We start from the raw sequence: 24,700 nt of genomic DNA, 5'->3' as shown, positions 1-24,700 counted from the left end.
AAATTAATTACTCATTTCAACAGACCACTCATTCAGTCGAAGAATATATCACAAGAAATCTTTTTATTTTTAAATGTACCTTTAGTGTATTTATCTTTTTCTTTTATGTTTCTAATATTTCAACCAGGAAGAGACATTCGACTTTTTACTCAGTCCAACGTTTCAAAACATTAATACCTAGGAGGGGAAGAAAAGCTCCTAGTCCCGAAATTTAAAAGAGAGTAATTAAAGTTTAAGAAAGGCAAGTTGTAACTTGTAACGTGATTCAAAAACCTATCTACTACTGCATACACAACTCATTCAAACGTACAAAAGTGAAGGGACTCAAGGAAAAGGAAAGGTGTAGGAAAGGGTGTGTTGAAGTGCGGTGGCCCTGCACTAATCCTATTTTGAATGGCAGCTAGAACCAACACAAAATGAATTGGAGAATGTCTTTTAGTACAATCAACAATAAGACCATCAAATAATTTCCAGTTCAACAGCATTTACAAATGTTGAACTGGAAATTATTGGATGGTCTTATTGTTGATTGTACAAAAAGACATTCTTCAATTCATTTTAGAAGAAAAAGAAAAGAAAAAGATAAATACACTAAAGGTATATTTAAAAATAAAAAGATTTCTTGTGATATATTCTTTGACTGAATGAGTGATCTGTTGAAATGAGTAATTAATTTCTCATTTCTTCATTTAGTTTGTCGAGTTACTGGGCAGTACTGGCATTTATTTTGTTGACTATACATTTGGCGTAGCCTTACTGCGCGTAAGCCAAACCCTTGTTGCAGTCCCACTAGTAGCATTTATGTTACCAGCCCTGGCACACATAGTCCACTTTACTAGGGACTTTACTATGTTATGTTTTGTTAACCTCCATTTATAACACACACGGCTACTCGGAAGTGTCCTGGCGGATGTATGACGTTACAACGCATACTTTTACAACGCCTACCTTTACAACGCGGTTTTTACCACGCATACCATTACAACGCATAGCGCTTTGGGGTGCTGGATAGTGAATAGTTTATTCCAACTCCAGTCCCCGTGGATAGTAGGGAAGGTTATTGGATAGTAAATTAACCTATTCCCTATCCTAGAGCGCCCCCCAGAGCAATGCGTTGTAATAGTTTGCGTTGTAAAAGTTGCGTTGTAATGGTAGTTCGTTGTAAAAGTTTCGTTGTAAAGGTTGTATACCTGTCCTGGCGCGAAAGCCAAATGGTAGAGAAGGGAAAAGAAATGGCCTAGCATAAGATTACTTTAATAACAGGGTTTTTTACTAGCAAAACAAATATACCAATTATAGACAACCAATTAGCATTACACTTTACACAGGGAACACTTGCACTTACTTGCACTTTGACACTGATCAGCAGTGGCAAAGTGCCCAAAGCATCTAAGTTTGCAACACCATGTCAGAATAAAGGTCTAGGCGGAAGGCAAAGAGTTTAGGGAACTTTAGCCAAAAAGGGCCAAGACCCAACAGCATTTCTCCTGTTCATGTAGCAGGGACAAAACAAGCTACAAGAGGCCTTTCCTCCAACTGCCCAGCTTGCCGGTTCCAACTGAATCTGCCCTGGACACCGCTGGTGGCTTCTGATGAAGTGAGTCTAGACCCTAAATACTGTTCCTGAAGTCCTGAAACTCTGGGCTGTGCCAAACTGTACTCCACCTAACACTAACTGAAACCTGGAGCTTAGAAACCTTTTGACTCCAAAGACCTCTGAAGGACCAGGAACAACCGGCCAAACCAATTGAAAGAAGATGGGTTGAAAATTGACATAGTGTATGCTCTGATATTTTTTGCATCAGCAAATCTGATTCAGCGGGACTTCACGAAGAAGGTATCCATTTTCATGGAGGCCCAACAGCTACAGCCTGCAGCCCTGTACCACTGGAAGAATCCAAGCTCCAAAAAAGTGACAAAGTCCGAATGTAGAAAACTTTTACTGCAAGAATCAGGTGGAGAGGGACCTTCTTTGGGAGCAAAATTTAGGTTCTCCGTCTCTGAGTTTTCCCGCCAAATGTCAACGGTTTCACCCGGACTTCGCCCAGGCGCCCTCTGATTTAATTGAGCCCTCTCCGGCCAAAGCCTGCTGCCTTGCCCCACTGAGGATTTTTGTATTTCTATTTTGGAGACTAAGTCTGCATGTAAAACATCTGACCAGGTCAAAGCTGGTGTCTGTATCTGACCCACGCTCCATCATGGTTAGTCTTAACTCACTCTTAGGTACCAATCAAGGACAATCAGATGACGCATTTGATGCTTAATGCTTTTGGTGCAATTTTGAACTTTAACCTTTAAGAAATCATGTCTGCGTCTCCTCTCATCAGATTTTTGTCATCTTGGTGTCATTTTGTTTATTAAACTGTACTCTATATTGTGTCCTAAATTGATTTGGAATTTTTCATGTGTTGTGTTTTGACTTTATAACTGTTTTGGTATGTCTAAAAACTATACACGTTGCCTCTAAGTTACGCCTGTCTGCTTTCTGCCATGGCTACCAGGGGGCAGGGGGTTAATCTATTGATTTTACTGATTCAACCTATCAAGTACTGTGATTATTACTCAAGGTGGGTAGGTACCCCTACCAACTAATACCCCGAGCTTCTTCCACTCACCAGCCCCTAATGTCATACAGGTAGCTCACTGCCTACTAGACTAATGAGACTCCAGTAACTGAGCCTAGACACCAGACACTGCTAACCAGACCAGTAATACCATCAGAGTGGTGTGCACTCCAAGGAAGTATGGGCACATCCATTCCTTTTTGTGGTGGGACCAGGAATAATTTACTTCATATCAGTCGCTGAATCCAAATCACTGCTAAACAAGGAATGATTCCATTGCTCTACCTTTGAAGAGTAACCCCGTGCAACATGGTCTGTATCTTCCGATATTATCTGTTTTTATATCCAAAGACATAGAAAAATCAATAAAAGAGTAGTAAACTGCCTGTCCCTATGCAGGCCATATTTATTTGGCCTCGTCTACAATGCCATCATGTTATCTTGGCAAGATGAAATTCACCAAATGGCCCATTGCTCGTGGCTCCTACTGATTGTGGAGACTCTAATAGGCATTTCCAGAACATTTTGCTTACTGTGTCTGGGAGAGCTCTATGCTTATAAATTGGAAGTTCTGTCACATATCTTTATATGTCTTTCCACTGTTGAAACACTCTTTGAAAGGACGGACAAGATCTTTTTTCTCAATTTACTGCTTCCTTCTTTTTAACTGAAATTAGCAATCCATCTAGAATTTCCACCTCGGAATACCTGGCTTTTTTTATATTAACAGTAATCACAGTAGGGGACAGCATTTGAAATAGATGAGAAATTGTCCCACAATATCTGCACCCTCAGTGGGACGAAATAGTTTGGTCACACCCTAAGTCAGTACTCCCAATGCTCTAATCAATCAACCGAATTGTATTTTATTGTATATCATCTGCTTAGTATTTTTATATTATGCAAAGTTTTTTTAAATATTATATAATTCGGGTGTATTCACATTGGATGGAATTTAGACGGGATGGTCATGACACAAACATTTTTGTTTAATATATATGTTATACTGCAACAATGCGGGGCAAAAAAACTATAGCTAGGATAAGGCCTCCAATGAGAAATAAAAGCCCAGGTATGGATTGTATATGCTGAAAGAGATAAAGTAGTTGAAAAGAAATTAACAAAGAAGGGCACAAAATAAAGATTCCTGCACCCAGCATCAGTCATAAGACACGGATATAATTTATTACCAAGTGGTTCTTGTCGCTGCATGTGTGCTTTCTCTAGGACCATACTGCAAATGGCCTAGTGGGACAATCCCTTTCCAATAAAGAGTACAGGTATGCTAGAAGAGGACTGTGTGTGGCAAATGAAACCATGTGAATATATTGTTATAGCTATGTCAAGTGCATGATGAGAATATTGCTGGCAGGAGAAGAGATGTGCTTACATCAAGATTTTGGGAGTTCAGATAATGACCTGAAACCCCTAAACATGGTGTGCTGGTCCAAGGTTAAAGTCAGAGCTATGCACAAGTTCATGATCCTGGCTCAAGGCTACTAGTAAAGGCATAAACATGTTCCTTTACAGTTACACCATGCATCGCTACTGATCAACAAAGGGCAGGTGACAACCAGGGGTTGGTCTTTTCCCAATCCCTAATTTCTTAACTGTAGATATGGTTAAAAATAAAACTTTTATACAAATAAATAATACATCATTTAATTCATCATAAAACAATGTAGGCTAATTACTTTGTGTCAGCAATATTAAAATGCATAAAACATTCCTAAAACGTCTTTAAAGCACAAACAGGTCTGCAAGTTTCTAGGGTGTCTTGCTACAACCAATGCTGAAACACATCCTGAGAAGTTATTAGAGAGTACCCAACTCAATGGTACTCATTTTGTCAACCTGAAAAGGTTGGAAGGATGAGTGGAGCCGCTGGGACTGAAACCTGTGACTTGAGAGATGAGGGGGGTCACCCATATCCCTACAGTGCATTCCTTATTCCACGGATCCACCAAACTCGGCATGAGGGTTGGACAAAATCTGAAATGTAAAATCTGTCCGATGTGGCTGCAGTTGCGAAGATGTAACTAGGAATCTATACCTGGGTGCTGTACATATATTACTCTTCAGTTGATCTAAATCATAAGACTAAAGCTTGGTCTGATTGCTAATCAATTGCTTAGGAGAGGCAGCGGATATTTCTCTATTCTGCCATATATGCTGGAGTTCATAGTGCAACAGAAAGATTCCCAATATCCCTGAAATTTAGTCTAGGGGAAGACTTCCCCCTTGTAATGCAAGTGTGGAGAACACCTGACAACAACGCGCTCTCGTGATTTTGGAAATTATTCTAAATAAACATAGCAAGACTTATTTCGCTAGGACACTAGACACAACAGTTTAAAACTCCAAGATAGTTAAGCAAGTGGGACACTATGGTGTATATTAAACACAGCCTGCATTTATCAGATATCCAGCTTTGTGTTCGTAAAGCTTATGAGACACCATTCTATATATTGAAAAGAGTATGCATATATTGTATGTCTAGTTCGTATATCTCCTTTGCAGGTCTAATACTTGAAATGCATATGAGAACATTGGGACTACTTTATATAAATGTGTTTACGAAACAGGTTCAGTGAGTTCACAACAAGTTCCAGATTACATTGATATTCAGGCCTCTTAGTTTTAAATGTGAGCTCAATCTGTTGAAAGTGGTCTTTAGTGAGAGATCAGGCACGAGAAGAGTATCCAAATAAAGGTTTTCGTTATACTATTCAATTAAATGTCCATTTGTTTTCCAGGCAAATTTACAGTCAGGGACATTGCAGACCATGAGTCACACACCAGGATATCACTGCCTTAAGCAAGAGCATTTACACTAAGTTGACCCAACTTTTTTGAGGACAATACTCGCCATTTACATCAACAGGGAATCTGTAAAATATCACTGAACACAATTGTACCCAACACGCAGCCTTGTTTCAGGTGATTTTTGGTCACAATTGAATCACTCATATAGCTCCTTCGTCCAGTTCTCGCACTGGCCCAAGTACAGATATCAAGATTTATGCAGAGGTGTAGAGAACTTCGTTTGATGCTCACCCACATAATTCCCAAATGATTGCCATTAATTCTATGAAATGTATAGAAAAGGTTGAACTGCCCCCTTTGAATGATTCTCCATGCAGGAGAGAAAGCACAAAGAAAGAGGGAAAAACACTGAAACAGCTTTGTTCCGAAGGGAGGCGACTGGAATAAAGGAAGAGAGTGGACAAAAGGAAGGTGGCAGAAAGATGTGAGGGATGACAGATGAAAGAGTTGTGAAGAATGAGCGAGTTAGGAAGCTTGAACTCGCTTAAAAGCTAGTTTTACACTGGAATCTCATCTGGATTGTGAAGCACTCAGGTTCAGTTTTAAACGGAATAAATCCTACAAATTTTAAGGACTGCTAATCTATCGGCCTCCAGGCCCGAGAAAGGGTTTTGTTGATAAAATCCAGTCCTTTATGGAATCCAGAATACCATATACAAACTTTACGCTGGTAGGGGACTTTAACTTTCACCTTGAATTGTCCTCTAACACGGACACAGGACACCTGGTTGACACTCTTAATAGCTTCAACCTACACCAATGAATTTAAGTACTCACTCATACAGCCAACCATACGCTGGATGTTATCTTCACAAATAATGCAGACTTAGATATGAAAAAGGTCCAGCCACTCCCATGGACGGACCATAAGGCCATCTTTTTCTCAGGCACGACCCATGCAATAGAGCTGAATTGAACAGCACTGCTAGACTCATCAAGCATCGACCTTGGAAAGATAATAAGGTGGAAGACGAAATTCTTCTCAGAAAAAATTAGACTAGCTGCAAACTCCACCAGGGAACTTTTTAAAACTGTCAAAAATCTGTCCAGATGAAACATCAGTAACACCTTTATTCTGGATGAAAACTTCTGTAACAAGTTGGCCGATTTCTTCCAATTCAAGGTCAACTCTATTTTCCAAATATTCTCTCAGAATGCTCTTATTACCGACCCTTCTATTAATCAGGATGAAGTTACAAACCTCAGTTTATCCACAGGGCCTTGGGTATCTCCCACCTTGAGAAGTTTTCTCCTCTCTCGTGGGATAAAACAATCAATCTGATGAGTTCCATCAAATCAGGAGCCCCTTCGACCCATGCCCCCCAGGGATCATCAACAAGTTGCCCAGCCAGGTGCCTGGGCAACTCAAAGATTTACTAAATGAGGCACTCCACTCTGGGCATTTCCCAAACATCTGGAAAAAGGCTTCCATTCTTCCCTTGGTGAAGAAACCCTTCTAAGATCCTAAGCGGGTGGATAGCCATAGACTAATTTCTCAGCTTCCGTTCCCTGCCAAGGTGCTAGAGAAAGCCATGAATGAGGAAATTCTAACTTTCTGGACACCCGTCATTTGCTGGATTCTGCCCAATACAGGTTTAGAGCTAACCATTGTACGGAGTTAGCACAGGTGGCCGCATCGGGGGAAATTAGAGTCAGGGTGGATATGGACGGCAGAGCAGCATTAATCCTACTGGATCTTTCTGCCACCTTTGGTACGTTCCACCATGCTCTACTTATTAAGCGTCTGCACTCCTTAGGCTTCAAGAACACTGCGCTAACTCTGCTGAGCTCATTTCTTGAAAACAGGAAACAGTGGGTAGAGATGGGAGAGGCAAAGTCCAGTCCTTTCTCTCTCCTCTGCGGGGTGCCGCAGGGATCGGCGCTTAGTCCCACCCTTTTCAGCGTGTATGTCACCCCCCTGGTAAAGCTCATTCTTAGTTTTGGTCTGACTGTTCTATCCTACACGGATGATACACAGATAGAGGTATCCATCTCATCTCAGGCTGAGAATGATGCAAACAATTTCTGCAGGTGTATGGCTACAGTCACGAGTTGCATGCAGAATAATTGTCTTAAGACAAAACGGAGGTGTTGCTCTTTGGGAAAGAGACCTCCTTTTGGAATGCAGCCTGGTGGCCCCCGCATCTGGACAATCTACCCATGCCAGTGCAGAAGGCAAGACATTTGGGAGTCATTTTCGACACCAAACTATGTTTCTCTGCTCAAATCAATGCAGTGACCTCAGGCGGCTATTTCATGTTACGGGTTCTCAAACAAATCCTCCCGTTCATCCCGTTTGACTTACAGAAGACTGTTATGTTGGCCCTTATTGGCTCCAGAATGGACTACTGTAATGCCCTTTATTTATGGACCTCTAAATACCTGATAAAAAAATTGTAGTCTCTACAGAATGCTGTAGCAAGAACTCTTCTGAAAATCCCCAAGTTTTAACCAGTGTCTCACGTTTTGCATGGCCTTCACTGGTTGCCGGTAGAGAAGAGGACCTTGTTCAAGGTGCTGTGCCTAATGCATAAGGCTCTGAATATTACCGGTCCATCTGACTTTCAAGAAAGGTTCTCCTGATACACACCCAGTAGAATCCTCAGATCTAGCACTGCGCACATGGTCAGGAGCCCTAGAATCAAATTAGTAAATTGGGGCAGAAGAACGCTTGCTTACTTTGGGGGAAAGTTATGGAACTCCATTTCCCTTGCTCTCGAGTCACAATCTAGCCTGAATATATTCAGAAAGTAGCTAAAGACCTGGCTGTTCCCACTTTAAAAAACAGAGTCATTTGACTTTAAACTCAGCTTGAGGTGCCCCTCCTTCGGCTCTTAATCTGCTCAGCGCTAAGACACCTTTGGGTAGTGCACGGTTTATACAACATTTTCATTCATTCATTCAAAGGAAGAAAAGAGAGAAAGAAAAGAGGATTGAAGGAAGGAATGAGGTTAAAAGTAGGAAGGATTGATTCAGGAAAAAAGAACAAGAAGGAAAAATGGATGGAAAGAGAAAGAATGAACGAGAGGGGGATGGAGATGGGTAAAGGAATAGAAGGGAGAGAGTGCAGATAGATAAAGAAGGTGGAAGGTGTGATGGAAATAGATAAAGGGTGAGGTGAAATAAGGATAAAGGGAGGTGAAGAAAGATGAGTGGGAAGAATGGGTGAATATGAAGAATGGACAGAAGGATGGCGGAAAGGAGAGACAAATAACATGAGTACGGTATTTATCCAAAGGACTCACATTTTCCCGTTGACAGGCTCCTGTTATAGCCCACTGGGCTAAAATATTCGAAGATGAAAACAGTAACTGCGACCACAGTCAGGCACATAACGAACATCATGACCCACACGGCGGGGCTGTAGGGTTCTGCAAAAGAGAGGAAGAGATAGAGAGACAAGAGCTGGTCAGTCATTGTTGGCCACCAGACCAGAGATCACAGCAGTCACCACTTAAAAGAAACTCTCTTTTGTCCCGCACCATTAGCACCCACGTCTTCAGCACAGCCTGCACCACAGAGAGATCCTCAGCAGGAGCCACTAGCAGACTTGGTAACTGTGAAAGATAGAGAAGGTCTAATGTTCCAATTTCATTGAAAGGCAATCAGTGATAGGGAACAATCCCTACCATCTGAGATTGACAGGTTTCTGCTCTTACTGACGTTTAGCCCCAGAACAAAAGTATTGTCTGAGATAACAGCCTGTTGAGGAACATCCCAATTAATGATCTAATACACTACTGACTTTGTTCCAGCCCTGTCGGCCTTTTAGGAACCTACAGTTGTGAATGTCTAGAGTTTCCAAATTATTCACCTGAGATGTCCTGTAATGTGCAATTTAGTTAAAAATTTTCCATTACATCTCCAACACTTCTAACCATAAAAAGTATCTTAAATAATATTTTTCCTCAGCTTCATGAGTACTCCTCTGCTGAAAGATGCAGTCTTTGATTGTGTTTATAATGTTTAATTGTCTACATCTCTCTATTATGTCCTACCTTCTGCATTTTCTTCAGTGTAGATGAGTTAAGATCTTTCTATTTCTCCCAAAAATGGCTCCAATTTTTCATTTTAGACTACAGTGGTTATTTAGCCTACAGGAGAAATTACCACCTAAATACACCAAAAACTCCAGATGAAGCCACAGAACAAGATAATATATGAAATTTTAACTCTGATTATGGCAACAGGCCTTCCAACAGGCCCTCCAAACTGGACACAATTTGAGCTACGTATTCCAGCACTGAGCGCAATACTCCAATTGAGGCTTCCAGAGCTATACGTAATACTCCTGGAAACCAAGAGAAGAAGATGGAATGCTCCTTGTGAGTCCCCTCTACCACACCAGTTTCAATAATGAGGTCCCCAAAAAGAAACAATACTATAATTGAAATGTCCAGCAGTGTCTAGCAGTGAACATAATGCTTTATGAGAACTAGTGGTAATATTACAACTGAGGCCTCCAGAGGCATCAAGTATCAAGCATCCTGGAAATTGTACTATATTCTTAAAAAAACTTTCAGATGTAAACAAAGTACTCAGGGAAGGGCACCATGCTTGAATGCAATACTCTAGATGATATTGCTAGACGTGAATTCAATGCCACAGCTAGGACTGGAGAAGTAGCAAGTCTCCAGGCATGGCTGCAGCCTGCAGAAAGCAATTCTCTAGCTAAGGTTTTATGGTTGATGTGTGTAGGGTGGTATAACCCCTACTATATCAAGCCCCATACATCATGGGACACACAGTGCCCCTTTTAACTCACAGCGAGTGGCTCACCATTTCTCAATGGAGATAGAGTAAATTGCTCCTTGCCCATGGTGAAGAGTCCCAACAACTGAATTTATAAATGACCGTCAAGCAGGTGGTCATTTATAAAAGCATTGCCAGGAACCACAATTACGGTGGCTACTGTCATGGCATGTTACTGTGTCACAGCCGTGAAGCAGAGAGTAATCCTTTTTGCTTTTCACAAAGAAAATACCGAAATGAGAAAAAATATGACTACATTTTCACCCATCCAAATTGGGTAGGGGGACATGTAGCCATTTCTCAAACTGTCCTTACTCCCCAGAGCCATCTGAGAAATTTGGCTATGGTGGAGGCAAAGTAGTATACCCATGGGAAAACTACGGGTCAACCCACCTTTAAATTGGGCAGGCGGGTGGACGGAGTATGTCAATATTATACCAATACATAAATAAGGCCCTAAATCACCATTACTGCACTGTGAAACATTGCATTATTAAAGTAAGAAATACAAAAACTTTTGGACTTATAATTAATCTCCATCTTCCCTCTATCCCCATTACCTCCTTAACACTGTGAAGTCATCCAATATGAAAACCTTCTGAAACCTCTCTGGCTTGCTGACGAACATCCTATTTTGTTCTATGGAGAGAACATACCATTACTTGTAAAACATTAACCTTCTAACCATTGCCTCTTTTAGCCCAGTGACTCTTCTGCTATAATGTACACCGTAAAATTACTATTGGTAGGTGTTTGGGTTAAGGTGCGAGTCTTGAAAAATTAAAAGAAATAACGCAAATTAATTAAATTGAAAAGCATATTATTTCATATTCATACTGTTATTGATAGGGTCAGAGTTAGAGTTCAGGTTGAGGAATAGTATTAAAGTTAAAGGGTTCCTTGTTTCCTGGAAATCATAGAATGAAAAATAAATATTTTAATATAATTAACACTATTTTTAAAAAAACTGGATATTGTTAGGGACAGAATTAGCAGGGGGATTAGAGTAAATTTGCCATATTGCTTTAAAATAAATGTGAAATAATTTACCATAATTTAAAAAAGACATAACCATGGTTAGGGTAATTGTTAGCTGTAGGGTTATGGCAAATGGACCTTATATATTTGAACTGAAACTGATCTAATTAAAGAAATAAACATACCTACTAGTTTGAAGTTAGGGTTAGCAATAGGGTTTGGGTAAGAGTAATATATTTATTGAAGTTTTAAGTACTTGAAATAAAGTTAAGTATACTTAGATTAACTGAAAGAAAACAAAGGCATGTTACTGGTAAGAGATATAGTTAAGCGTTGTTGAAGAGGTAAAGATCAAAAAGAGAACAAAGTGTTGAGATAAAGCTAAAATAAATTATAATTATAGCCTGATCAGGTAAATATTGTTAAGGTAATGTTGGCAGAGGTAATATTGAAAAAGGTAGTAGAGCTATAATGGTAGTGGTGATGAGGTAAAGATACTAGAGGAATTAGACAGAGGGTTAATGAAGCAGTGTCTGTAGAGAAGTGCTGTTGTACAGATAGAAGACTCTTCACTCTTAATTATATCATAGTGCAAAAGGCTCTAGGTTGAAGCACATCCAAAAGTTTGGATATTTGATAACTTCCGTTTTCTGATTAGTTAATGAATTACCTTCTTATTACACAAAACAAATGTAAGTCTGGTTCATGAACATGCACTAAGGCTGCATAAAACCAAGTCTCATTGACCAGGTCCATAACCAGAATTTTGAGCTATTCTATTATATTGTATTGTATTACAGCATTTATAAGGGGAAATGCTGAAGCACTTGCCTGCAGTGCTAGCATGCTATACTGTGAAGGGTGTCTGTTTGGTGGGATGATGTCTTTGTTTTGATCCTACGTGGGAAGTGTTTCCATGTCATGCGTGATGACCACTGAAGTGCGGTTATTGTGTTATGGGGCACAGGGCATAGCAGTGTGATGGATGATGATTTACGGTTTTCAGTATGCTGGTAGCTTTAAACAGCAATTCACGTATCTTTATGGCATTTCTTATGATATAGTCTGTTAGCTGGTTACTGCACTGGGTTGTCCAGTCTGAGATATTTGCGTATAGTTGTGGTCCGGAGCTGGGATGGTTCGAGGGAGAGAGAAGTGGAGAAATCTGTTGGAATGGGCATTTCTATTATCATCCCATATCGGAGTGACTTTGTGAGATGTAAAGGAGCAGTCATATTATGTAGATCTTTGTTCAGGTTGGTGCAGGTACACAGGAAGGTAGTAAGCACATGTGTTTCTGCCATTCTGTGCAGTGCTCCCCGTATCCATGGTGAAGCGCTCAACCAGCTGAAAAGAGGTTATGCCGTCTCTCTATGTTTGTTAGACAATATTTGAAAATGCATTTTGAATTCCACTTCCTCTTCCCAACAGGGCTTTCCTGCACACATGCACATTGATTGTGAGGCCCGGAGTGTAAAAGTCTGCCAACGGGTCATCATCTCTGAAACACTTATATGGGAAAGGATTTGACCCTTCCTCATAAGTCTTTGATCAGTTGATTAACCTCGTTTGTGGTTTCATCTGACTACGCAGGTGATCTCAAAGAAGAGCAAATGACTCAAGACCTGCTGTGGCCACTTGGTAGGCTTGCTTCAGTACAGTGGAATCCCAGGCATCCTAATCTACAAAGGGACATGGCAGACCCATTGACTACTTCCATGGCTCTGCCATCTGTGTGACCTGGACCCATACATAGATGGGTGGAAGAACACAGGCTACAACACTCAACTGTATTAGGTGTTTGCCTGATTCTGTTCAGCAAGATCCTGAAGTGTTACATTTTTCTTCAAGTACATCAAATATCCTCTTCCCCCTCCAGTCACTAAGGTCAAAACATCTGGGGGTGATTTTTTGATAGCAAGCTCAAGTTTTCATATCAGATTAATCAAATTACAGCATCCTGTTTTTACCTTTTAAGAACATTGAAAAACATCCTCCCGTTCATCCCTTTTGATTTACATAAAACAGTAATAGCTACATTCGTTTTCTCCAGGATTGACTGCTGTAACGCCCTTTATATGGGCGTACAAAAAAGGCGAATGAATAAATTGCAAACACTTTAAAATGAGGCATCTCGCCTTCTCATGAAAATCCCAAAATATGCATCAGTCTCCCAAACTACAGAGAGGCTACATTAGCTTCCAGTCAGAAAAATAGTGGCCTTTAAGGCACTCTGCTTAGCACAAAAAGCCCTTCGCGATTTTAGCCCACTCTATCTGAGAAAATTATTCCGCTGGTATATACCCAGGCAACCCCTTCGTTCTGGGCGCTCCACCTAATTGATAGCTATTAAATCAGGAAAGCATCCTGGGTAGAAAGAAGTCTTTCAGAAGCTTACCATCAAATTGTGGAATGCTTTGCCAAAACTAAACCCATTCATCTGCGGTTCAGGAAACAATTTAAACCTTCCTTTTTTAACAGGGCCTACCCCTTTATCTCCTCCTCTTTGTCATCTATACAGGCCTATCTTTACCCTCATCACTTCTGACACCAGCGCAAGACACCCTTGGGCAATCGAACGCTTTACAAACAATTATCTATATCAATAAAGCAACATATTTTTCTTGCAATACCAGTTTAGTAGGTAAACATTTTCTGCAAACAGATAAGTAGGTAAAGCTCAATTCGCTTGAAACAGTTTTCCCCATAGTGTGGATATATGCGAAGAAAGATACAATGGGTTGTTGTGTTCTACAGAGTATGCCAACTTCCTTTTCGGGGCTTACCCCTTATTTGATGTCATTGTTGAATTGAGTACCATCCAATCTGAAAGCAAAGCACTAATTTACAGCATCCTTTGTCAGCGGTGACTCTCTCTTTTCTTTTGGATATCCCAGTAAAGGTTTACATTTTAAAGATATTTTTGTAGCTGGGCTCATGGGGGACCAAGGCAGGCACCAATTTTACTTTAAAGGTTTGGTTTATTTTGTTGTTGCTAGAGGAGGAAAAGTTGAGTTATTTGCAGGCCACTGCCTGGACTTTTAGAAGGGAGAGGGATTTGTATAATGGGGCTCGAATTGTTTCAAATTGTAGACAAATGCAGAAACACAAGAATTATCCCCTAATATTTTATTTTTACATTTCTGACAGAATTTTTCTGTTTAAGGTTTGAGCCCGGGAGCATGTGCAAGGGTGGAGTTGGATTCAAAATTAAGCCTTACTTTTTGGTCATTTCTTCTTACAGGGGATATTAGTCTGGAGTGGCAGTATATGCAACAGGAGTTACCCAAACACCCAATCGAGACCTGGGTACTATTTGTATCAAGCAACAATATCCAAAAGGGCATCAACAGAGGAGATATTAATCAGATTAATCTTTACAATATTGGAAAACCATGTATTGTATGACAAACTGAAGTATGACATTGACAAAAAGACGGTACATATATAGCCAAACATGACAAATCAAATGTATCGGTCAATTTTATATGTAACTGATAGCAGCATCAAATATGTATTGTATAGGGGCTCAGTGTGCAAGTTGCACACACAGTGCTCATGAAAATCAGGTGGGCGGCGCAAAGTAAAACACATAGAAACAGGAAAATGGAGAAAAGACACACATCTATCAATATTGTGCATGAATATAGTAAGTCCAAAATTTCAATGCAATCTCGTTGCACGATAAAGATCCTTTTTTAGCTGGTAAATACGTAAAATGTCTATTGTTCCAAAACATCCTTGTCCAGTTTGATTGTACAGTTGTTTTGGCTTCTTGCTGTGGATTGTACGCCCTTACGCAGTCGGATTGCATTATTCCAGATAACTTTCATTTCGGATTCTTAATAATCCCACTCACTAATTTCTTTTGTTTTTTACAGTGAAAACCTACACGTCTCCATTGGAATTCTTTTTATTGGTGTCCCCATATAATGGTTCCAATTACCCATATGCCCTCTAGCAATTGGGTTTTTGGCTCTGTGTCTAAGGCCAACATTGTCTTTAATTACCTGGTTTTTGATTTCCCTGTGATGTCTTTTCTAAAGGCAATGCTTAAGAATGTGATATATGTAAATACTTTAACATAAGTACTTCACCTTGGATTATACTGCGCATTGACATTTTGTTACGTAGTCTAGGCGGTCTAGCTTCTTTTACGAGTCGCACGCAACATGTCACATTGTCCACAATTTCTTTTGATGCTTGGGGCTCAGTACCCTAGTGCTTCCTCTTGCCGGCGCTGATTTACCTGTAAAAGGATTTTTTTCCCTCCAGGTATTTACAATTTTTCAAACAATTGTAACTATCATTTAGATACAACTTCCCCCGGATAATTTATATTTGAAACTTTGAAAATGTTGGCTGTTAGCTCATCTCCGTGTGATGTGTTCCTGTGCGAGACTACTTACGGATGTCTTTCATTTGTGCATCCATTAAGAATAGACCCATGAACTTGCTTATATTGCACAATGCTGCCCTTTTTCTTGGTGCCTTGTAGAACCATTTTACTACACCTATTCTTTCGTTCTTACAGGGACGAATATATCGACAGATATATGTGAGTGTCTTTGTTGTTTCCAACCACGGTGTGACCTGGGCTTTGCATCTTTACACTTTTTGTCCATATTAATTCATGCTTCTCTCTTTTTTCCTCATTTGTCTTAGAGCTTACTTGGTGAGAGCAGGGACCCTAGATATGGTATTTTAATTCAATATTTAATCTATTTAAAACCCATTTCTCCTGCTTAATTCTTCCCCAGTTATCCCCTTAGGCAGCAATCATTTTCTTTGTGCTCATTCTGTCCTGATGATGATGACTTGCTAAATTGTGGAAGGTCGAAATGTCACGGACACCAGATGAAAAGGGGTATTTATTGTGAAATGAGACTGTATTGAAATGTTGGCATTACTATATTCATGCACTATATTGATTGATTTGTTTCTTTTCACTGTTTTCCTGTTTTTGTGTATTACACTTTGTGCCTCCCACTTGAGTTTCATGAGCAGTGTGTTCACCTTAGATACTGAGCACCTTTACAATTCATATTTGATGCTGCTATCAATTACATATAAAATTAACTGAATACATTTGATTTCTTGTGTTTCGCTATATCTGCACCCTCTCTTTGTCTGTGTCATAATTTAGATTGTCATAAAATATGTTTCTTTCAGTATTGAAAAGATTAATGTGATTAGTGTCTCCTCTGTAGATGCCCTTTTGGACATTGTTTTTAGTCTGGAGTAGGGCACTGTGTAACTGTGATGGACGATTTTATTTTCTGAAAAACATCTGCTCTTGCTGGTATGAGTCTGGTTGGCTTCTGGAAATAGAAGTTTGCTCCCAAAAGTATTCACATTTGTCCAGATGTGTTTTGGTTTAGATAGTATGAGTTTTGGTTGATGTTAGAGGGTTATAGTGGATGACAGATTCATCCTCAATTATTTTACTGTGTAAGGGGATTTGGAATGGGGGGTTAGATTTAGCCTAGATATTTTTGTTTTGAGTGCTATGTTTGTAGGGAGTCGTTAAAGGATAGTAAAGGTGTCTAGATTTTCTTTCTTTTTTTTCTGTTTGGCTGTTCATCATTTGAGGCAATGGACAGGGCTCTCATAAGGTTCTTTCATAAATCCTGCTATTGTGTGGGGCTCACAGTCATTTTGTCTACCCTGATTTTTTTTGTGCCGGCCTTTTTTGCCAAGTTGCCTTACCATAGTACAGGCGGTGAACAGTGACAATGCTACAATGATCTACTTATCCTTCTGGAAGACAGGATGAAAGTCACAGATAAACAAAGTAACTATAAGGATGTTTTAGAATCTTTGTGTTTGGTAATTAGTATAATTTAGCAATTAGGTTCAAATGACAAGTTAAACACAGACATAGTTACTTGACCTCCAATGAGTCTATAAATCTAAAGAATTAGGTTTATTTCAGCACCCACTACTATATGTTACGCATCTACCTCAGTGTCACTACACACCACATCACTTCTTAATCAATAGTCCTCTCCTAAAACTTTACAAACACCACTGGATCTACCTAACTGGGTTGAACATCAAGCAGATCGCCGAATACATTGAATATAACAACAGCAAAATCACAGCATTGTTCTGGCCTTGGAATGTGTTATTGCACCACACAACAGCAACTTAGTTCAAGCTGCTTTGATGGAGCAATGCAGCTACCAAGAGTGCATCTCCAAGGTCAGACCAGACTTGTCTGACCTGGAAAACACATCCATCAGAGATGCATCATCATGTTCCAACGTGGAACCCAGATGTTTCCCTTACAATTTAGGTAGGTACAACACATATCTCCTTTCCTTACATTAACAAATGTAGTTTTGCTATGACGCAAGTGTGCTACAACGTGACCAGCACTTGGCACAGAAAGACCAAACTGACTGCATGTCTTATTGAGTCGTCATGTATGTGCTGTGTTACGTGCTTGAACTTAGGTGACATAGTCAAAAAAACTCTCCCGATAACTGGTCAAATCGATCTCCAGACCCTTAATCTATCATAACCAAATTCTCCTTTCTATAGATGAGAGGCTTCCACAACAAATTATACCATTTTACTCTTTTACAAAATAACCAAAACAGGCAAAAGAGGCAAGACACCCAGTGCCGGACTCAAAAGTTGAGACTAGAGTGTGACAGGGTATCGTACAAATAATCAAGCAACATGGCCAATGTCATATCGTGAAGTCCAGGTAGGTTTCTGATTTATGGAGTTGTGAAGGTCAATGGAATCTGCTGCACTCCTGACGGAATCAAACTCCTCCCGTCATACTCCACAACAACCAATCATAGCTCAAAGATCAGTCTGAAACCTAACACAGGCCATGAACACATCCCAGCTCAAAAAGCCTCATTCCTCACAAAGGCCATTACCAACTACAGTTAACCTCTCCCCCAATTCCAAGCGCGTCAAAACACCGCAGTAACCCAAATTCAAGCCACCCTTGGCCGATTCACTCTGCTCTTTCCACTCAAGCTTCTGCCATGGCGCTGAAAATGTTAAGGTAATGGACTATGCACTCCATGCGCCAGGCAAGCAAGATGCCTGTCTACTGGACTTCCTTCACCTGAGCGCTGCCTTTGACACTGAAATCCACCCAAGCCCCTGTTTCAACTGTTGGCGAGTGACAGGCCACTGACTCCTGCCCAGTCCTACTCTCCTTTCACTCCCCTGCCAGGTACCTGCCATTCTGCACGGCCCTGTACGCATCACAAAGAGGCTTAATGTGTTGAAGGGTGTACAAGAGTCCGGTTGCCAGCCTCGGAGCCCACGTAGACTCCCCAGGAATATAGGCCAAGAACAATAGCAGACTTTAATTCCTAGCAGGAATCGACGTGGCCGGTCCACGCCGGGAGCCTGCGCTTCGGCTCATCTGTCAGGCTTGCCTGGGCCTGCAGCCAATCAGCGAGGCGGGTACCAGCCTCGCCATCACTGATGCGGCATTACCGCCCAAGTCAGCGCCACTCACCTGCATCTCAGAACTCCCTGTTCTCGCACATGGTAATTAACAAGCACAGAGGGGACAAGAGGGTAGGAGAGGGGAAGGGGGAGGGGGAGGGAGGAGCTCGAGCCAGGAGGATGGAAGGCAAGGAGCAGACTGCTGGAAACCGAAGTGCCGGTCGCCTCTGAATGAAAAGCCTGTGCTTTGGAAATCACCAGCAAGGGGACATTTGGAGTCCTTCAGTAACACAATTATATTCACGCTTAAGAGGAACATGAGACCTGCCAGCTGTTGTCATTGATGGGGAAGCGGCGGAGGGACTTTCTCAGTTTCTCGTCGTCCCCGGCACTTCATTACCAGATCTCTTTCTCTGCTACTCAGTCTTTCTCCTGATTTCGTTTACCTTCTCTCTCCTATTCTTTTAAACTCTTTTCCTTTCTTTTCCCTATTTCTTAGCCTTTCTTTTTCCTCTGTTTTCCATTTCCGCCTACATTCTCTCTCCTCTCTCAGCACCTTTCTCACACTTTTCCTTTTTTCTGTCTGTCTCTTTTTCTCTTGTACTTGTGTCCTCTCGTTCTCCTTCTCTTCTTGCAGCTCACTTTTCTGATCCCCATCCAGTATTTCTGCCAACTCATCCATGCCTGGTCCCTGTGGAATGCGTATTTCTCATTCCACACCTCACCTGATCTATTTATTACATTTTCGCTGATATATTAAGATTGCATTCCTTTTAGACAATCCTTCTTCTTCTGAGTTGGTCTTGTTTGAAGTGAATGTCTCTGCTCTCTCCCTCTGTTCGCTATTTGTATTCCTCTTTCTAAGCTTTCCTAGCCCCCTTTATTCTTTCCATTAGCGTCTCACCCGCTGACCCAATTCATCTTTCTCGCTCACCCTTTCCATTTTCCATCTTTTGGTGTTTCCTGTCGCGTTTCTTTCACCCTCTTCCACTTATCTCCCGGTCCACTTATTATATTCCTTCTATCTTTTCCCCCTTTAATTTCCCCTCATTTTTGGGTAGATTTACAACTTCTGGCGCATCTCTGCTAATCAGCAGAGATGCGCCAGAAGAGTTGCGATGAATCTGCCCACCCGTGCGCCACTACTGATGCGCCGCATTTACAATGTGGTGCACCGTGGCGCTCGCATGGGCAGATGCGTGACGCATCCCCTGCTGAAATTCGGCGCATTGCTGGAGTTGCGTCTCAAGCGCGACGCAGCTCCAGGAAGGCACGGGGGTGCCCTATCTGTAACATGCTGCGTCAATCCTTACGCCTGCTTCAAGCAGGCGCCGTGTTTTGACGCAACATGGCCCTAAAAGTGACTGAGTGAAATCTTGTAGATTTCACTCAGCCACTTTTAGGAGGGGTTCCTGCTACATCCTCCCAGATGCGTCACGTTGTAAATAACCCACAGCACGGGGCTGGCTTTGCGCCGCTGCTGCGTCACAAAAGTGACGCAATGGCAGCGTAAAAGAGGCACAAGGAGCTTGTAAATCTGCCCCTTTGTATTTATTTCTCACTTCCCACCACAAGTCCCCATGCCTTCCCCATTCTACTAACTTCCCACCACTGCATCTCATTCCGTTTCAGTTCTCCATCCTCTGGTTTTCCTTCCATCATTTTTCTACCGCGACCTTCTTTCTTTCCCTTCAGAGTTCCCCTCACTTTCATGCTTTGGTCTCCGATTTCCAAATTTCCCTTCTTCGTCCTCCAATGCTTTCTCATTTTCACCTCCTTCTCCCAATGTCTTCTTTTTCTACCGTACTCCTTCCCAATGTCTCTCCCCCCTCGCCACCTTACTCTACGACCCTTCTTTGTTTTTGCTCTATACATTTCCTATAGCACCTGACCCAAGGACCTCTGAACCCCTCCACAACCCACCCTGCTGACACGAAGACAGCAGAGACCTGGCTCGCAGAAGCCCCAGGCGTCAAGCATCACTCATTTTCTAAATATACGTACTTTTCATTCCAGAGGCGATGAGTTTTAAATACATTACCCCCTCCCATTCCGAAGCCTGCAATCCAGCTGGGATTTGATTTAATTTCGCTTCCTTTGACTTGCAGCAGCAGGCAGCCCCGTCAGAAAGCAGGCTGCGCTCACACAGGGCGAGCTCTCACAATGACATCAACCGAGCAGGGAGGCGGGAAGCACTCAGACATGAAAATGCCATTAAACTCAGGACACCGCGAGCTCATCGTTTAATTTCACTGGCCCAGGCTCGAGGCTGAGAAGCAAGCACGCCCCCTTCTCAATTCTATCTGCATACAGCACAGTACACCCTCCGGCCCAACACTCAGAGGTAACACCCCCATTCAGATTTAGAACTCCACACAACATAGAGTGAACAGGTTTTCAGAACGAAAAAAACCCGGGACGGGCACTGGCATAGAACTAGGGCTAAACATTCTATAGCATCTTATATCGCTACTTTAGACCTCAGACTCAGAACCAAAATGTAGGCCCTCATTGCAAGTGGACCACTGGTACTGTGAGTTTTACAGGAACACTGTTGCTCGGCCTAAGGACTGGGGTGCTATACCAAGTGTGAAAACTTGCCACAACAAGAAAGACTAAGACAGTCAAGTCATGTCCACTTGAAGGTGAAGAGAAAATAAAGGCAGTTCTACATTGCAAAGCACAAGCAGAAAGCTAGTTGACCTCCTTGCAAGAAGTGGTACCATCACAACCTAGATGTATAGCTCCTCAAGGCTTTCTGCTGAAGTTCATTCTCATCATCAGCTCACATTGGCTTCATCATCCAAAACCCTATAAGGCAACTGCCCAAACGGAGGGCTAATAAAATGTGTTGCAGCACCACCATATGCCAATTGACTGGATATGTGTAGCTTTTCAGACACAGCGCATGTAACGTAGTTCCTACAGTTCATTTTCCTCTAAGACCTCACAGAAAAATTTGACTTTGTAGTAATAAACCTTACTAGACTGATGTAAGAGACCAAATCAGTACTTTGGAGGCAGGTTGACTCTAAAGAATTGGTTTAGTGACTTAGTAAGTCAAATGCAGTTCCTATAACATAGCCTGGGGGTATTACAGGTAGTAATAGTACAAAGCACGAGGCTTTCCCTCAGAGAAATGCAAATACATTATTTGCGAACACTAAAGCAACATTAAAGTCAAGAAACCAATGTATTAAAAAGAAGAATTTAATGATTAAAACAGTACTGAAATGAAATGGGGAACGCGCATTTGGCTGCAGTTAGGGGCTGGGCTGTAAGGCCCAGAACTCTGTGCCATCAGGTGGCAAGGTCGCACTTCCAGCGCCGAATGCAAGCATTTAAGCAAAAGAGGCGTGCCGCGATGCGGGAAGACTTGCCATGGCCAACAGCAGGCCTGTCTGCGCCCATCCGAGCCCGGATGGGGCTGGCCCACCCCCTTGGATCTTCATCTCTAAAGGTACTGTTGGGCTTTTGTTACACCTACTCATAGATTGTTAGAGTGGTGTTTTGTTATTTGGTTTACGCAGCACCAAACGAGAGGAGGACTCCGCCTTGCCTATTTGCTTTAGAACACATTAGTTTTTGTCAGCTGATAGTAGGGCAGGCCTTTGGCAGTATTTCTCGAACATGGTCAAACGTCCATTGAACGAATGCCGGAGAGGGTAGTGGGTGTCATCAGTAATGAACTTGCCCTCACTGAAAGAAAATTTTCAATGGGTCTTGGTTTTGTTTCAACTACTGACCTGGCTATTAGTCCTGTTTTGGTATCCACTCCCACAAATGTCATTGACATGCCAGATCCAAGCCATCTGCCGCTGACAGCCACTGTTACTGCTAGCCCTGAATCTCTGGAGGTCAATAGGAAGAAGAGGAGGATCAAGGCTTTTCTCCATGAGGAATTAAGTCAGCAGGGACTTTGTCAGGACACTAACTCCATTCAGACCATAACAAATCTACTCCATAATGACTGTTGAAAAAAAGTCTTAAAGCTTCTTTAGGTGGAATCTTCTCCAATAGTGGTTCGGCTGAAAACTATCGAAAGCCCAGTCTCCTATAGCGGGTTTGTTTCCAAGGATTCCTCACCCATTTCTAACCAGGGACAGGTTTTTAGGCCGAGCCTAGAGTCAGTGCGCAAGCACTGCTCTAGGGAAGATCTGTGGTAGTTCACTATGTGAGGGAAATCCGCCCATTTTTTCATTGGTATGTGTCTTTGTCCTTCGTAAATGCTGTCTTCTGATTGATTATGAGGCTTGTTAGTCCCTCCTTATTATGGCCATGTCGTCATTTGTACCCTCCCATGGCTACTAGCCCCTTTACTTCGAGTGTTGCATGGTACGGTATGTGTTCTTCACACTGTGAGCTCTATTTTTTCCTGTGCCTTCTCACACCCGCCCGCACTCCCATTGTCTGTGCCTTCTCAACCCCTTTTCCCCTCCCCCGCCCGCACTCCCGATGTCCGTGATGCAATGCAAGTAAATGCGTGAATGCGAGTCCTAATGCATTGCAAATGCTTGTTTACCTGGGTCGTTGCCTGGTTTTCCTTCCTAGTAGGTGTTGCTGGTGCTTCTCTTGTGTTTTTGGGGCAGGTTGGACTGTGTTAAAGTCACAGGGCAGTAGCTGCTCTTCGGTCCCTGTCTGAGGCCGGGAAGTGGATCACCCCAGAGACAGTCCAGGGTCGGTGCGGACCAGCAAACCTTCCATCCCTTGAAAACATGTCTTTCCCATGCCCAGCCTCCGCCTGAACCCTGACATGGTGACCCCTGCCTCTCTCGGAGAGGGGAGGGGTTTTGTTGTCATGCCCAAACCAGCTTTATTGACGTTGTCATGCCCAAACCAGCTTTATTGAGCTAAATTGGGGAGTGCATGTTTTTCATACCGTCTGCATTCCAACAAGCGTGAACAGGGACAAAGACATACAATCACTTTTCTTGTGGAACCGCGAGGGTCTTCCCAGTAACAATGGCAGCCGAGAGGGGTGTTTATAGGGTGCATGTTTTCTGTGATAATTGGGGGAGGGTTTCACCTGGTTGATGGTCGGGATGACTGAGGCAGAGGGTGTGTGTGGATTCCTGCTATCCTGGGGTCACGGGACACTCGACTCGAGCAAGAGTGGAAGGGAGGGAATGTGTGTCTGCGACTGCAGAGGCCACCGCTGTGTCCTTGCTGTTCTGCATCCCCTGTGCACAAGGGGCTGAGGCTGGTGTAACTGGCTGTGCGCATAGCAGTAAAGCGCGCAAAGTTGGCACAATCAATAAAATGTGCTTCATCAGCCAGGTAACAGCTCCAGCCCTCGGGAAAGATGTGCACAGCCCCGTGGGGGCATAGTTATCAGTCTGCATTGTAACTTTAGCAAACATCAGGCTCTTCTGCGGGGCCCTGAAGCTCTCTTCATGTGCAGGTACAAAAGGGGGTGGTGATGGACGGAGCATCAGAACCAATCAAACACTCACACCCAGTCAAAAGATCTGGTTTTGATCCATCACCGTTCTTTAGCCCACTCTGCCACCCCAGTTCAGACATGGCTATATGCAAATCAGTCTGACCCTGTGCCTCATGGGAACAGTCCAGCCCGAACTGCCAAGCCATGCCTTCCCTGGACCGGAAACAAGCTTCCGAGGACCGGTTTCTGGCATTCCAGCCGTCTTCAGACCGGCTTGCTTAAATCCAGTGGCAAAGTGAGCAAGGGACTCACGTCTGAGCATACCCTGCCACACTTATGGTGTCCAAAAGCAGTGCTTCATCAGCCAGGTAACAGCTCCAGCCCTCGGGAAAGATGTGCACAGCCCCGTGGGGGCATAGTTATCAGTCTGCATTGTAACTTCAGCAAACCTCAGGCTCTTCTGCGGGGCCCTGAAGCTCTCTTCATGTGCAGAGCATGCCAGGGCCCTGGTATACACTGTCACCTCAGGCGTGAGGCTATTACACGGCGATGATTGATAGGTGAGTGTGTGTTTCATGGGAGGCGATGGGGCTGATTGTGGACATACATGCCTAGGAGATTGCTTCTTAATATGTGGAGAGAGCTGCAATGAGACACACTCTCAGCGTTGCCAGGGGACCCTGGGGAGGGTTAATCACTCCAGCTCTCCCCTGGTTGCACCCCTGGCACCTAGGCACCTGCCGAGCCAACAGAGGCCCATTGAAAGCTGACCTTA

The 24,700-nt window shown here is 42.6% G+C and overlaps 1 protein-coding gene across 1 annotated transcript in view; it reads right to left on the bottom strand.

Moving 5' to 3' along the window:
- The window catches only part of GRIN2D (glutamate ionotropic receptor NMDA type subunit 2D), a 1,103,075-nt gene that overhangs the window by 447,008 nt on the left and 631,367 nt on the right, over positions 1-24,700 (bottom strand). Inside the window, exon 7 of the mRNA XM_078654973.1 lies at positions 8,636-8,761. Within this exon, the coding sequence (XP_078511099.1) occupies positions 8,636-8,761 (126 nt within the window). The remainder of the gene's footprint in view (positions 1-8,635; positions 8,762-24,700) is intronic.

This window comes from Lissotriton helveticus, chromosome 7, assembly GCF_964261635.1.
Source record: "Lissotriton helveticus chromosome 7, aLisHel1.1, whole genome shotgun sequence".
Classification (NCBI taxonomy): Eukaryota; Metazoa; Chordata; class Amphibia; order Caudata; family Salamandridae; genus Lissotriton; species Lissotriton helveticus.
Note: the sequence above shows the minus strand (reverse complement) of the source record. Positions and strands in the feature narration are given on the sequence as shown.